General features: G+C 44.7%; 1 protein-coding gene across 1 annotated transcript in view; it reads left to right on the top strand.

Moving 5' to 3' along the window:
- Positions 1–5,886: 5,886 nt before the first annotated feature.
- DMD (dystrophin) overlaps positions 5,887–13,395 on the top strand; it is a 995,174-nt gene continuing 987,665 nt past the window's right edge. Inside the window, exon 1 of the mRNA XM_053386964.1 lies at positions 5,887–6,060. Within this exon, the coding sequence (XP_053242939.1) occupies positions 5,988–6,060 (73 nt within the window). The 5' untranslated portion in view covers positions 5,887–5,987. The remainder of the gene's footprint in view (positions 6,061–13,395) is intronic.

Below are 13,395 nucleotides of genomic sequence, written 5' to 3' on the forward strand. Positions count from 1 at the left end.
CCAGATTCAGGCCTTCAAAAAACTCCTGCACCTTTAAATATTGTTTTGAATAATTCCACAGGTGCAGCTGTTTCTAGAAAAGCACTGGAGTGATGGGCACAGCTGTTGCTGAAGGAATTTTCATTTCAACGCAACTCTTCTGGAATCTGGACCTGACAACCAGAGTTTGACGCTGAATCTGGTAAGGAACTTTATTGTACTATCTTACATAGGGTGGAATTTACTGTTTGGCTTCAGTAAGTGAACAGTATCTGAGCCATCTACACACCTTTTGACCCACCAAGCTATATGTTGGACCTGCTAAAGCAAGTAGGTGCCTAGGCCGAGTACCTGGCAGGCCACAATCCACAAGCAAATTGCATTGGGCTTGGTGCAGCCCAAGTTGTACAGGCCTGATCTACAATTGTGTCATCATTAATATTCACTATATTATTCACCACTCCTTAAAGTTTCTGACTCCTATATACTTTTTATTCATCTTTCACATGCATCGCAAAGAATGTTATGTGGACTTGCCTTCTGGCAGCTGCAGATGTTTATGCCTTTTTCAGTCCTTAATCATTTCAGCCTGCTCTATTTCCTAGAATGATTTGTGAACATTTTCCAAAGCCTTTTCCATCATGCCCTACCTTCATCACTTCCTCCTTCAGCTATTTGAATGGAAAATGCACCCCCTATGAGGCCTATAAACCAGGGGTGAGGAACCTGTGGTTCAACAAATGTCCTATTAACCCCAGTCAGGGATGTTGGGTGTGGCATTCCAACATCTGTTTTCCACCACTGTTATAAGAATTAGGGTACACTAGAAGCAGTGTGTACACAGTGTAGCACCTGTCAGCCCTAGCCACCATGGCAATTGGCATGGTATTATGGGAATTGTAGTTAAAACTATCTAGAGGGCAACAGTCTGGGAAATGCTGTATAGAGTAACACTTTTTCTGCATTATTGGATAGCACTCACTTCTTCTTTCCAGCTGCAGTTACTATCATTTTTCTTAGCACTCTCTTAATGCCACATGACAGACAGAATATTCAACAGATGTAGGCCTTCCTGAAGCTGTATGGTATTTTATGCATTTCTAGTTGGAAATAATGAAAAGAAACCTGGTAACCTTCCTTCTAGCACTAGCCAGATACAGCTTAGGAACATCACAGAGCAAACAAGCCTCTGAGGATGAAAACTCAGAGATCCACAGAGTGTGGGAAGATTTAAATATTTTGTTAGGGTTCCAAAATACCTAACACCACCCTTTCCTTGAACCTTGTTCTTCTATACAGATGCTTCTTTAGAAAAAACCTGACCAAAGTATTTCCTTCAAAAACATTCAGTTGGAATGTTATAATTTTGAAACTTTACAGCAGGGGTGGGGAACTTGTGGACTTCCAGATGTTATCCAGGGTCAGCATGGCCAGTGGTTGGCAATGATGGGAGTTGTACTCCAGCAACGCCTGGGAGGCAACTGGTTCCCCACCTGTTTTACAGAGTGGCTTAGGAAGATACCGTAGGTTTTTGAGCTCATTCAGTGGCTCGATGTACTTTGGGATTATTTCCATTGGCATGATAAGAACTTTTTGACATTAAGCCCCATCCTGGGCATGTTTACTCAGAAGCATATTCCACTGAGTGTCATGATCCTTATTCCCAAGTAATATTGCATGCATATTCAGAAGGAAGTTTCTGATTTTCCTCAGTCCTATTTCATAGTAGGATGTTACTCATACCTTTAACCCTGGTGCACGTTTAAATAATAATAATAAATATGCATGAGGTGGCTTCAGCTGAATCAGGTCTATGGTGTGGGGAGGGGACTCAAACCTTTTGTGCCCCATTGTGAATGGGAAGTACTTTCATCTCATTATAACTAGCTAGTACAGTGAGCCAAAATCACTTTCTAATGCCCCTTTCTGGGTGCCCCAGCACCACCCAAAGAGAGGGTGACAGGTGATTTCTAGAGAAGGGGCCTTTTCAATGGCGGCATCCGAGTTGGGGAATGTCATCCTTTGTAATGATGTTGTTTCCTTTTTCTGGTTTTATTCTGATTTACAATCCATGTTTGCTTTTTCTTTATATATTGTATAACTTTAATTTTTACTTGTAAACCACCTAGAGAAGTTTCATTTGGGGACAGTATATAAATATTAGATTGGTTCCAGACTGGGTGCAGACTAAGTCAAACTCAGTTGCCGCTGAAATCACTGAGACAAGTTAGTCGTATCCTGTTCCATTGGTTTCATTGGGAACCAAGGGCAACTCACTTACTCAGGTTCCAGGCGTTGTAAATAAATAATGAGGAATTGTGTTATGTATTTTGCATTTCAAAGATTAAGGATACATTTGTAATGGGACTTCAGTAATGGCAAAATTGATTCAATCTGACCTGAAATAGGTAATACATCACAGCCTCCCATGGAGTTGTAAAAGGTCAGGCTAATCTATCCATCTCATCCTTTTTTGTCTATCCTGACTGGATAGGTCTCCAGATGCTCAAGGAGAAGTCTAAAATTTGAGGACAAGGGGAAGTACTAGGAATAGTATCCATATGGATGCAAAGTACTGTATATGCTCCAGTACTGGTTACTGTTGCCTCAGTACAGCTAGATTATTCATAGAAAATTTGCTAGGTATTATTCTATGATTGTTTCAAAAATTAGAATAATATGAGAATATCATTTTCTGGTAATATAAGTAATGTGGAAAGCGGATAAGAGAAAATAAAATTCCCACTGTTTTTAATAACTGCAAAACAAATGGGATTTTATTGTGTTTCACTTTCCAACCCTTCTATGTCCTACAAAATATATTTAGACAATATAGCGGAACTATGTTTGCAGATGCCAATAAATGTTGCACTGTGAGTCAAGCAAATATTAAAGTAATGTTCTGGACCACCCAAAATGTCCTGCAGAGTAGTTGCTGCAGCTATTTTGAGACTTTGGGTGTGTATACAGCTGATGATATGCAGTTCTTTGGGTGTGTATACAGCTATACAGATATGCAGACTTTGGGTGTGTATACAGCTGATGATATGCCGTCAAGCCTCTGTGTGTGTGTGTGTGTGTGTGTGTGTGTGCACGCATGCGTGTGCACATGTGTGTGTGTAATAGTCTCCACCAACTTCAGTACAGTTGAGTGGATGGTTTCAGAATCCTGGCCAGGAATGATTTAAAGAAATATTTTCAATCCAAGTATGTATGACTCAATAGCTCCTTATATATTGGGGAAGGAGAATGTCAGGATAAAGAACAGGGTGTATCCCATCAACCCGTCACCATAGCCCAATGTTTCCCAAACTTGGGTCTCCAGCTGTTTTGGACTACAACTCCCATCATCCCTAGCCAGCAGAACCAGTAGTCAGGGATGATGGAAATTGTAGTTCCAAAAAAGTTGGAGATCCACGTTGGGGAAACACTGGCATGGCCAATGGCCAGGGATGATGGGAGTTGTAGTCCAGCAACAGGTTCTCCAACCTTGTCTTATACCTTGCATGTTTGCATTATAACCATTTAACAAGTGCATTGGGTAAGCAATTCGTGGCTAGAATATGGTCAGACTTATGCTGAAGAAACATGTGCAAAGCCAGGAAAATATGGTAACCCTGGATACCATATTTCCTACCTATGCATTACTTCTGGATAGAAAGAAGCATGTACTATGTGTATGTAGCCACATATGAAGATATAAAGATATGTGTCTATTTGCAAAATGAGATTTGGAGAAAAAGGCTGAAATTAGGGATTTATACTGAGCAGCTAAAGAGCCAGTCTTAGGACTTTTAATTCCAGTTTAAGGTCAGTGTGGATAAGATTACAGCCTAAGTATCTGATGTGGAAATGCTTAACCAAGAGTTATTTACAGTATACCATAGTTTAACACTGAATAGGAACAATCATGGTTTCCTGCAGATTGCTGATCATTCCGATTTAGATAAAGCTAAAGAGAGGGTTTTCTGGAGGAAAGCAACAAAACCGCTTGGAATTGTGCTTTCTAGGCACCAGACAAGTAGAAGTGTGGACAAGCCCTCAGTGTTCAGGAACTCCGGCTTACATTAGATGGATACTATTTACACACACCTCAAAATATAAACCTATCTGAAATGCCACCACTAGCTTTTCATGAATATTCAAGTTTCAGAGCCCAAGCTGTAACATCCTACAGGACATTTCCAGGAGGATATCACTATTTTCAGGTGAGATACAAAGGCACAACAAGCCAATTCAAGTTGCACAATTAATGTGAATTTGGTGCTCTTGTGCAACAAGCCAGCTTCTCCCCTGCTCCCCAATCAGACTTTTTGCATTCAGGAAAGTGACACAAAAATGCACTAAAATGTGTAGGGTAACAGTTGCATGACACAATGCTATATCTCCGCCCTACAAACCAATCAGAATGAATGCTCATTAAATAGCCTGTAACATCTAAGCTCCCCACAAACTTTATGCAAACCAGTCAGTATTTATGAGCAGACCGTCTGGAAGCAACCCCCATCTTAGTTTTGAGGGCAGGGTGCTTTAAATATTATAAATTACATTCTGCCGTTATATATCCCAGCAACAAATGTATACAGAGCAAGATGTATAAATATCCGCACCACACAATATTAAATATATCTCTCAGCAGGAGCAAATCCCACAGAGCTGAATGGGACTTACGCCCTAATAAAAGTGATTAGCCTGCAGTTCTGTCAGTAACAACTTCCCTTGAAGGCAATATTTATTTTTTGAGTAAACATAGTCAGAATTATGTGTCATAAAGTACATTATCAACCCATATCCATTCGTAGTCTTACACAATCCTTAACTCCGCATACACGGTAACTCCGTGTATGCAATTCCACTGTTGAAACAGGGCCTTTAAATATTTCTTTGTGCACAACTTGCTTTCACCAAGGCTGCTTTTCTATTGATTGATATTTTCAGGTTCTTCGCATTAAAATCATAGTGTTGCTGGAACATGTGGTCCCCCCCCCCCTCTCCTCAAGGACGTGACATCCGGTGTGAGCATCTCACTTTCCTCTGGTTGGACGTGTAGCAAATGTAACAGGACAGGAAAGATGCTGTCCTTCACCGGTCTGGATTCTCCAGGCAGGAGTCGGGTTACACAGAGACGTTTGAGTCCTTCCTCCCTGAGTATGGAAAGGGAGGGGCGGAATCCTTTTCAAAGTCTAGATAAGTCAATAAAAGCCTCTCCAAATTCGAATGGCAAATGACTAAAGCCACTGTTACTTTCATAAAGCTGAAAGTCCTAAGGCATCCTAACAATTCCTCCCACAGAAGGCGCAAAGGGGACTTAAATGCATTTGCTGTCGTGAACATTTAGTTCCATCAGGGCTGAATCCCAACTCTGGGGTGTGAATTCTGGTGAAGATCCTTGAGGGGTGACGGGGCTTCATAGACAGAAAGTAGAATGGAGCGTCAGACGGATTCTCCTTCGGTATATTTAAGCAAACGCTTTTAAGGAAGGGAGAGGGCTGCTGCTGCTGCTGCTGCTAAATCATTCATGTTCCGCCTTTCTTCGCTGGGCAATTTGCTTTCTAATTGCTCCTGTTTGCATTGATCGGGCGCAGGGCGGAAGGGGACTCTCTGGGGTCTCCCAAGTTGGCTGCTGATTTATAGAGAGGCTCCATTCCTTCTCCTCCGCTTTCACCTTGCTTGGCCGGCTCTATTTTTAAGGCAAGCGCCAGCACCTGTTCCCTCGGATCCCAGGAGCGGAGGGTGACAGCTCCCCTCCTGCCAGCGCGCTCTGCCTTGCCTGCTTAGCGGGAGAGTTTCGCCTTGCGCTTCACGCGGCGCGCCTGGGGAGGTGGCCGTCGCCAGTCTCCTCCCACCGCTGCTTGGCCAGCAGCAAACAGAAGCCGCTCCTTTTAAAACTTTGGTGCGTGCGCGCGTGTTTTCTTGCTTGAAGGAAGTTCCAACATGCGGAGTCGGAGCTGAGGGAGCCCTGCCTTTGCGCGCCTGCCCGTTAGGATTTGCTGCTCGTTGTCTTGGCTATGGCTGAATCAGGACACCCCGAGGAAGATTCTGCAGTAGACGAGTTCAATGATATTATCAAGAGTAGATCTGGTAGGATGACGTATTTGACCCTTAAGAAAATATTTTATATAAATATATATTGTTTGGTGTTTTAAAAATCCTCACTTTCCCATGGTTTGGGGACTAGTTTATTCACACAAAGGATAAAGGCTGGCTCCAAAGTTACTGTTGTGGAAGTTTGCTGTCACAGCCAGATGTTCTTTTGCCAAGTGAAGACTATGCTGTTGTCTACTGTACCAGTGTTGTGTCTGCAATAATTTGTGGCAAGCTGTATTCTCTTTATGCTCCAGTTCCGCCTCTGTGGTCAAAAGGCATTTGCACCGTTTTACACTGATTTCGTTTGAATTTACTTTATTTCATTTGGAGAGAGATAAATGGCAACACATGTGAGCAGACAAGCTTTAGACAAGCTAAGAATGAATAGTTTGGTTGGATTTCATGGGGAGAGCAATACTTGAGTGCATCTTGAAGGCAACCGATGATATTGTGTTATAAGGAGATTGCAGGGGAATTGTTTAGCATTTTTATTTTGCCTGATTTTTTTTAGTGTTCTGTGAAGGCTTGCATCTGCCTTGGATTATTAACAGAATATTTAAAAGTTACTAAACCTTGAGCATGGGAAACGACGACTTGTGCCACACACACCGCCCATTCCATGTCCGCCACAGTAGCCTCCAGGTTTTCATTAGCTCGAAAAGTTTGTGGTACTGTTTGTGGTGCCGCTTGTGTAACAGGGAAAAAGTCTGTACTATTGCTGTAAATGGAAGCAGCTGCAATGCTTCTCTACTGGATAAAGTTTCAGTTGCCTAGGCTGCCTCCCTGACTTTATCCCTGGAAAGGAACCAATTCACAGGCAGTGCGAGTATTTATAGTTCATTCAAAATTCACATTTTTTTAAACAGGGGGCAAAACACACGAGTACTGAGGTACTTAATTATGTCTGAAAAGTTATGCACTTGACAAATAGAACAGAAAGTAGATTAATGAGGCTGTCATGCCTCCTCTCTTAGGCATATGCCTGGATTTTATTGGGGGGAGCAGCTTCTCTCATTTCAAATCTAAAGGAATAAAGTCAACTAGCATGTAAGTATATTTAAGATCAGTGGAGCCAAGGAGATAAAAAGAAGCCTAAAGGTTGCCAGTCCCAAGCCTAATTTTAACATAATTCTGTATATGGATTAAAAGAGGCAGCACATACCTGGTGTTTCAATTAAGTCTGGTTACTCACTTATGCATGCAGTAGTAGCATGTCGTAGACTGCCTCACGCATGTTGCATATAACACACTGGATGACCTTGTTGAAATGGTGCTGGTCTTATGAAATGCTGCACAGATAGGGGCTTTTTTGTGCAGCAAGAGTCACATTAGAATCAGGTCAGTGTGTGAAACATTTCCTGGAACCCTTTCCTTCTTGTTAAATTCTGGAGTTACCAAAGCACATCTGGAATGGATTTCTAGTACCATTAACTTCCCCACTAAAAAAAGCTTCGGGTCCCCCTCTCCACCCGACATTACACTACTGAATTCTGCTTTCCTGCTTATATGTCTGATGTGTGTTTACAGTAAAAATTTAGAAGCTGTCTGGAATGCAAACCATTTACAGTGAAACTATCAAACATCTTTCTTTTTCTGTAGAGTCTATTGGTGATTCCGTCCCAATCCTGGGTTGTTTGCAATCTACCTGGGAAACTGGGAATGCCACCCACCAGTGATGGCTCCATTACTTTTACTGATGTTTCATTGGGGTGAAACATCAAGAGCCCCTGATATTTCCAAAGGTTGCTGGTTTGCAGCTCAAACACCAGATTTGTTCTTTAAGTGGTAAACAAGTTAGAAACTGAAATCTTTCAATATCCTGAATAAACGAGCTCTGAGACTTACCATTAGAGAATGACGAGGTTGTGGGATAGTTGATATATTATCATGGGACTCTAGGGTTAGGATCTCCCATCCCATCACTTTTTTTGCAAAGTCTTTTAAAGCTCCCAACAGGTTGAGAAAAGCCAACATTCATGAAATTGCAGTCCTGTGCACGTTTAGGAGTAACTGAACACAATGAGAGGTGGGGTATGTGCACATTACTGCTCATTCCACATCTAGCGTATTCCCATTGCTAGTTTCTGAAGCCGCATACACGCAGTGTTAGCCACAGTCCATATCGATCCATTCATTTTTAAAATAAATAATGCTGCCTAGTGCTTCCCCCCCCAAACCAACATCCACTACAAACAGAAAAACTAAACCATTTCCCCTGCATACTTAAGTCAGGTGTGTACATTTAACATAGCCATCTCACATGTGCAGGTGGCAGCTACATGAATTAGAATTTGAGGGGGCGTGGGTGGCGCTGTGGGTTAAGCCACAGAGCCAAGGACTTGCCGATCAGAAGGTCAGTGGTTCGAATCCCCGCGACAGGTTGAGCTCCCATTGCTCGGTCCCTGCTCCTGCCAACCTAGCCGTTTGAAAGCACGTCAGAGTGCAAGTAGATAAATAGGTACCGCTCCAGCGGGAAGGTAAACGGCGTTTCTGTGTGCTGCTCTGGTTCGCCAGAAGCGGCTTTGTCATGCTGGCCACATGACCCAGAAGCTGTACGCCGGCTCCCTCGGCCAATAAAGCGAGATGAGCGCCGCAACCCCAGAGTCGGCCACAACTGGACCCAATGGTCAGGTTTAGGTTTACCTTTACCTTTAGGGAGCTTGCAGGGAAACCTAAAAGGTCATATGTAGAGGGTGAAGAATCCCCATGCCCTCTTTTATGTGTACAACACCATGCAAAATAAGGCTCGAAATGGCCACTGATGTATGCATGCCCTTAATTACATAATAATCCTGCATAAGATTGGGGTTTGCACCATTTGTAAAAAATATTGTGGCCACTGATAATCATGTGTAGAGTATCTAATGAATGGATATGTTTTGAATGGGCAATGAATGATCAATTAAGAATATGCATGTTTTGGGCAAAAGCAGCAGACAATCTGCTACTGCTGAGTCTCCAATACTGGAGGCTTTAAAAGTACCGTATGTGTCATGCTGTAAGTTTTAAACCTGGTAAGTCTTGCATTGGTGTCGGAGCAAGTTTCCAATAAAACTCTCAGCTTTTGCAAACTTTGCTGTTTTGTAATCTGAGCTTCTTAAGTGTATTTCCTTTCTCTTCATCCCTGCTCAGGCTTCGCAACTAGGCTATCTCTTACTGTGAAGAGTGAAAGAGGTCCTAAATCATGGGAGAGGAGTGATGTCTTTTTAAAGTCTCAGAGAGCAGAACTTTTGCTACCAGAAGCTGTGTCACTGCAGGTTGGAAAAGCTGGACAAAGAGAGTGCCATTGATTTCTTTTCCAGCATAGTTCTCTGATCAAGATTGTATTACCTTCTGAGGCAGCCTCTGAGAATATTTGATTTTTAAGGACTAACACATATTGCTGTGGCTACCAAGTGGAAAGGATTACAAAGAAATTCTGTGAAAAGTTGTAGTACTAAGCAGGGATTTTGGCCATTTGACAGAATATTAGTTTACTACATCCTGGGAATGTTTTGATTGAAAGCACTTCATGGGGGAGGGGGAGGCGGGTTTGAGTGTGAGAGAGCAGCAGATGGTTTGAAGGACCATTTTCAGGGATTTGTTTTGGAGAAAATGTGCTGTTCAATGAGTGACTCATGTTCTCTGCTTTAACATTGCCTGTGGTTAGTTCCACCCTCTTTATTCCCACTTAATAGGAATGTGACACCAGACAGAAGCTGATGTGCAGGAATAGCAGCTGTGGGACAGCTTTATCCTGTGCATGTTTATTTGGAAGCAAATTTCATTGACTTCGCTGCAGAATGCTCTCCCAAAGTATCTATAAGATTTCAACCTAACAGTTGGTTCACTTTTGTCTTTTGGATACTGAGGTAGTTCCTATGTCACAATGAACCCAGGGGTGGGGAACCTGTGACTCTCCAGATGTTAGATTCCACTGAAAGGAGTTTAGTCCACAGCAGAGTGTCACACAGGTTCCCACCCCTGTGATAATCCATGGTTTATCTGGAAGAACCATGATAAATCACAGTTTATCAAGCCTCAGAGAGCCTTGAGTGTGCACACGCAGCTTCCCAGTTCCTATTCACGACCCCAAGGATGAAATCATAACTCTGGCTCCATTAACAACAATGAAGCATTATGTCTGAACCCTAAACTGTGGTCAATCTAAACAGTTTTTAAAAAAAGCAATAATAACCCAGCTTCACGGCCCATCTTATTGTTTATCCCTGGCTCCAGTAACACTACTGCCAATACAGATCCTTGGGTACTTCACTGCTTTTCTCCTGACGGTGTGAGAATCTGCCCTAGGCTTTCCCATTCTCAAACCAATTACTAATCCAAGGATCTGTCCTCTTATCCCTTGGCAGCTACTCAGGAACCCTTTTTGGAAACCTAAGTATGTCTACAAAGTCCCTCTTAATCTCATGCTTTTTGGCTCTCAGAAAAGAATTTTAAGAGTTCTCCACTGTATGCCATTCAGACTTCATGATTGTCAATTAGTCCTAAAAACATAATCTTTTGTCACCTTTATTTGATTCCCTTCTTCTTATGTGTTCCCTGAAAAAATGCAATTCAGGTGTAAGGATCTCTCCAAAGTTCTCATTCAGCTTAGTTTTCTTTAATTTTCCTATCCTTTTACAGCTTTGTCTGTGCATTTTCAGTACTAAGCAAGTTGCTTGACATGAGTGGGACTTCTGAGTATGAATGCATGGCCTTGTACTGTTGATATTTTTTTATAAACATGTTGTTTGAGGGGAAGGCCGCTCCCTCCTCAGGCTAATCCCACCTGGCCTAGGGGGCGGGGCCCAGACTCACCTTCGCCACGGCTTTAAGAGGCCTCATTGAGGCATTGGGACATTGCTGCTGCTGCACCGTGAGTGTGGGGGAAAGGCCGCTCCCTCCTCAGGCTAATCCCATCCGGCCTAGGGGCGGGGCCCAGACTCACCTCTGTGACAGCTTTAAGGACACTGGTGCTGCTGCAGCAAATGTTAAAGATGTTTTTATATATTTTAAGATGTTTTAAAGGTGTTTTTATTGTTTATTCTGCTGTACCACCGTGAATGGTGGTTTTTATCTATGTATTTTTGTTTTGTTCCGTTTTGTTTTGGTTTGGGGTTGGATATTAAGTGGGGTGGGATTGGTTTTGTTTGGGTATAATTGCTTTTGGTTGTTTTGTTTTTCTATTCTGTAAATGGAGGCAAGTATGAGGCTTGGGATTGCTACCGTGGAGGGGCGAGGGAGGTATGGCGGTGGGGGCAGATGTTATAGGCGAAGGGGTTCGAGATACAGATATGCTCGTACCCCTTCCAATCTGCGCCCCATCCCGAGGGACGAGGGTAGGGTGAGCAAGGATTACTCACCTCCGTCACTGGTGTTGTGCAATGCCAGGTCTATAGGCAACAAAACCGCCACCCTGCGAGATTTCTTTACCTCGCAGGGGGTCGATCTGGCTTGTGTGACGGAGACCTGGGTGTGCGAAGGGGAAACTGTTACCTTACGAGAGATGGCGCCCCCGGGTTTCTCCGTCCTCCACCAGTCACGGACTGTGGGCCGGGGGGGAGGGGTGGCATTATTAATCCGGGAAGATTGTTCTTTCAGGGCTCTACCATCGCCACTGATCCCCGGCATTGAATGTGTTGGCCTAGTGTGGGGCTCTGAGGTGAGCTTGGCTGTCTGGCTGGTGTACCGGCCACCTAGCGCACCAGCAGCCACCCTGTCAGGCCTGCTGGAGGCGGTGGCTGGCTGGGCCTTGGAGTTCCCTAACCTATTGGTATTGGGGGACTTCAACATCCATGCTGATGCCACTCCCTCCTCACAGGCTCTGGACCTGGTGTCTTCCATGGCAACACTAGGGCTCTCCCAGTTTGTTTCGGGCCCCACACATCAAGCAGGCCACACGCTGGATTTGATCTTTGGTGCCGGTATAGATGTGATCATGTCTCCTTTGATGAAAGTGCCATGGTCTGATCACTACGCTCTGAAAGCCAGGATTGACTTTCCACCCCCACCCTGCTTAGGTGGCGAGCCGATTTGGGCTCGCCCGCAGAGGCTGATGGACCCTGATAGATTCCGTCAGGCCTTGCGGGACCTTGCTCCCCCTGGCGACTCATTGACTGAGCTTGTTGAGGGCTGGAATACCCAGCTCCTGGCAGCCATCGATGAGATCGCACCTAAGCGCCCTCTGCGACCCCACAGAAACCGGGCTCCCTGGTTTACCGAGGAGCTTCGGAAAATGAAGCGGGATCTCAGACGGCTAGAGCGAGTATGGCGGGGTGCTCGTGACGGAGCCTCAAGAACATCTTATAGGGTTTTTATGAAAACCTATGAGATGGCAGTGAAGGCCGCTAAGAAGTCTTACTTCTCGGCCTCCATTGCATCCGCTAGCTCTCGCCCGGCGCAATTATTTAGTATAATTAGGTCTTTAACGTCCCTTGAAGGACAGCCAAATTTAAATAACAATCTGACACACAGCTGTGAGGCATTTGCGAGCTTTTTTGCGGAGAAGGTCCTGTTGCTCCGCCATGACCTTCCTGCCAATTTGGACACAATAAATGAACTGGAGGCCCCTCGACTGTCCTCGGGTCCAGTATTGGACCACTTTGACCGGATATCTCCAGCCGATGTGGACAGACTCCTCCAAGCTGGAAAGCCCACCACCTGTCCTCTTGACCCGTGCCCGTCATGGCTGATTAGAGCGTGTCCAGATGAGGTGCGGGCCCCCCTGGGGGATATCATCAATTTGTCCCTTGGCACCGGGATATTCCCAGGGGAACTGAAGGAGGCAGTGGTACGTCCGCTCTTAAAGAAAACATCATTAGATCCCTTAGATCTGTCCAATTACCGCCCGGTTTCGAATCTCCCATTCCTGGGTAAGGTGATTGAGAGAGCGGTTGCTGAACAGCTTGGTAGGTTTCTGGATGAAACATCGGCCCTCGATCCATTCCAGTCCGGCTTCCGCGCTGGTCATGGGACCGAGACGGCTCTGGTCGCCCTAACAGATGATCTCCGCAGGCAGCTGGATCGAGGCGGGTCAGGGCTGCTGATTCTTCTAGACCTGTCAGCAGCCTTCGACATGGTCGATCACGAACTCCTAGACCACCGCCTTGCCGACGTGGGGATCCAGGGCACAGTCCTCCAATGGCTGCGCTCGTTTCTCTCTGGTCGGGGACAGAGGGTGGCGCTTGGGGGGGAATTGTCATCGCGCCACTCCTTGGTGTGTGGAGTGCCTCAGGGTGCGATTCTCTCCCCGATGCTTTTTAACATCTTTATGCGCCCCCTCGCCCAGCTTGTTCGGAGTTTTGGGCTGGGCTGCCATCAGTATGCCGATGACACCCAACTCTATCTGTT

This window comes from Podarcis raffonei, chromosome 4 (genome assembly GCF_027172205.1).
Source record: "Podarcis raffonei isolate rPodRaf1 chromosome 4, rPodRaf1.pri, whole genome shotgun sequence".
NCBI lineage: Eukaryota > Metazoa > Chordata > Lepidosauria > Squamata > Lacertidae > Podarcis > Podarcis raffonei.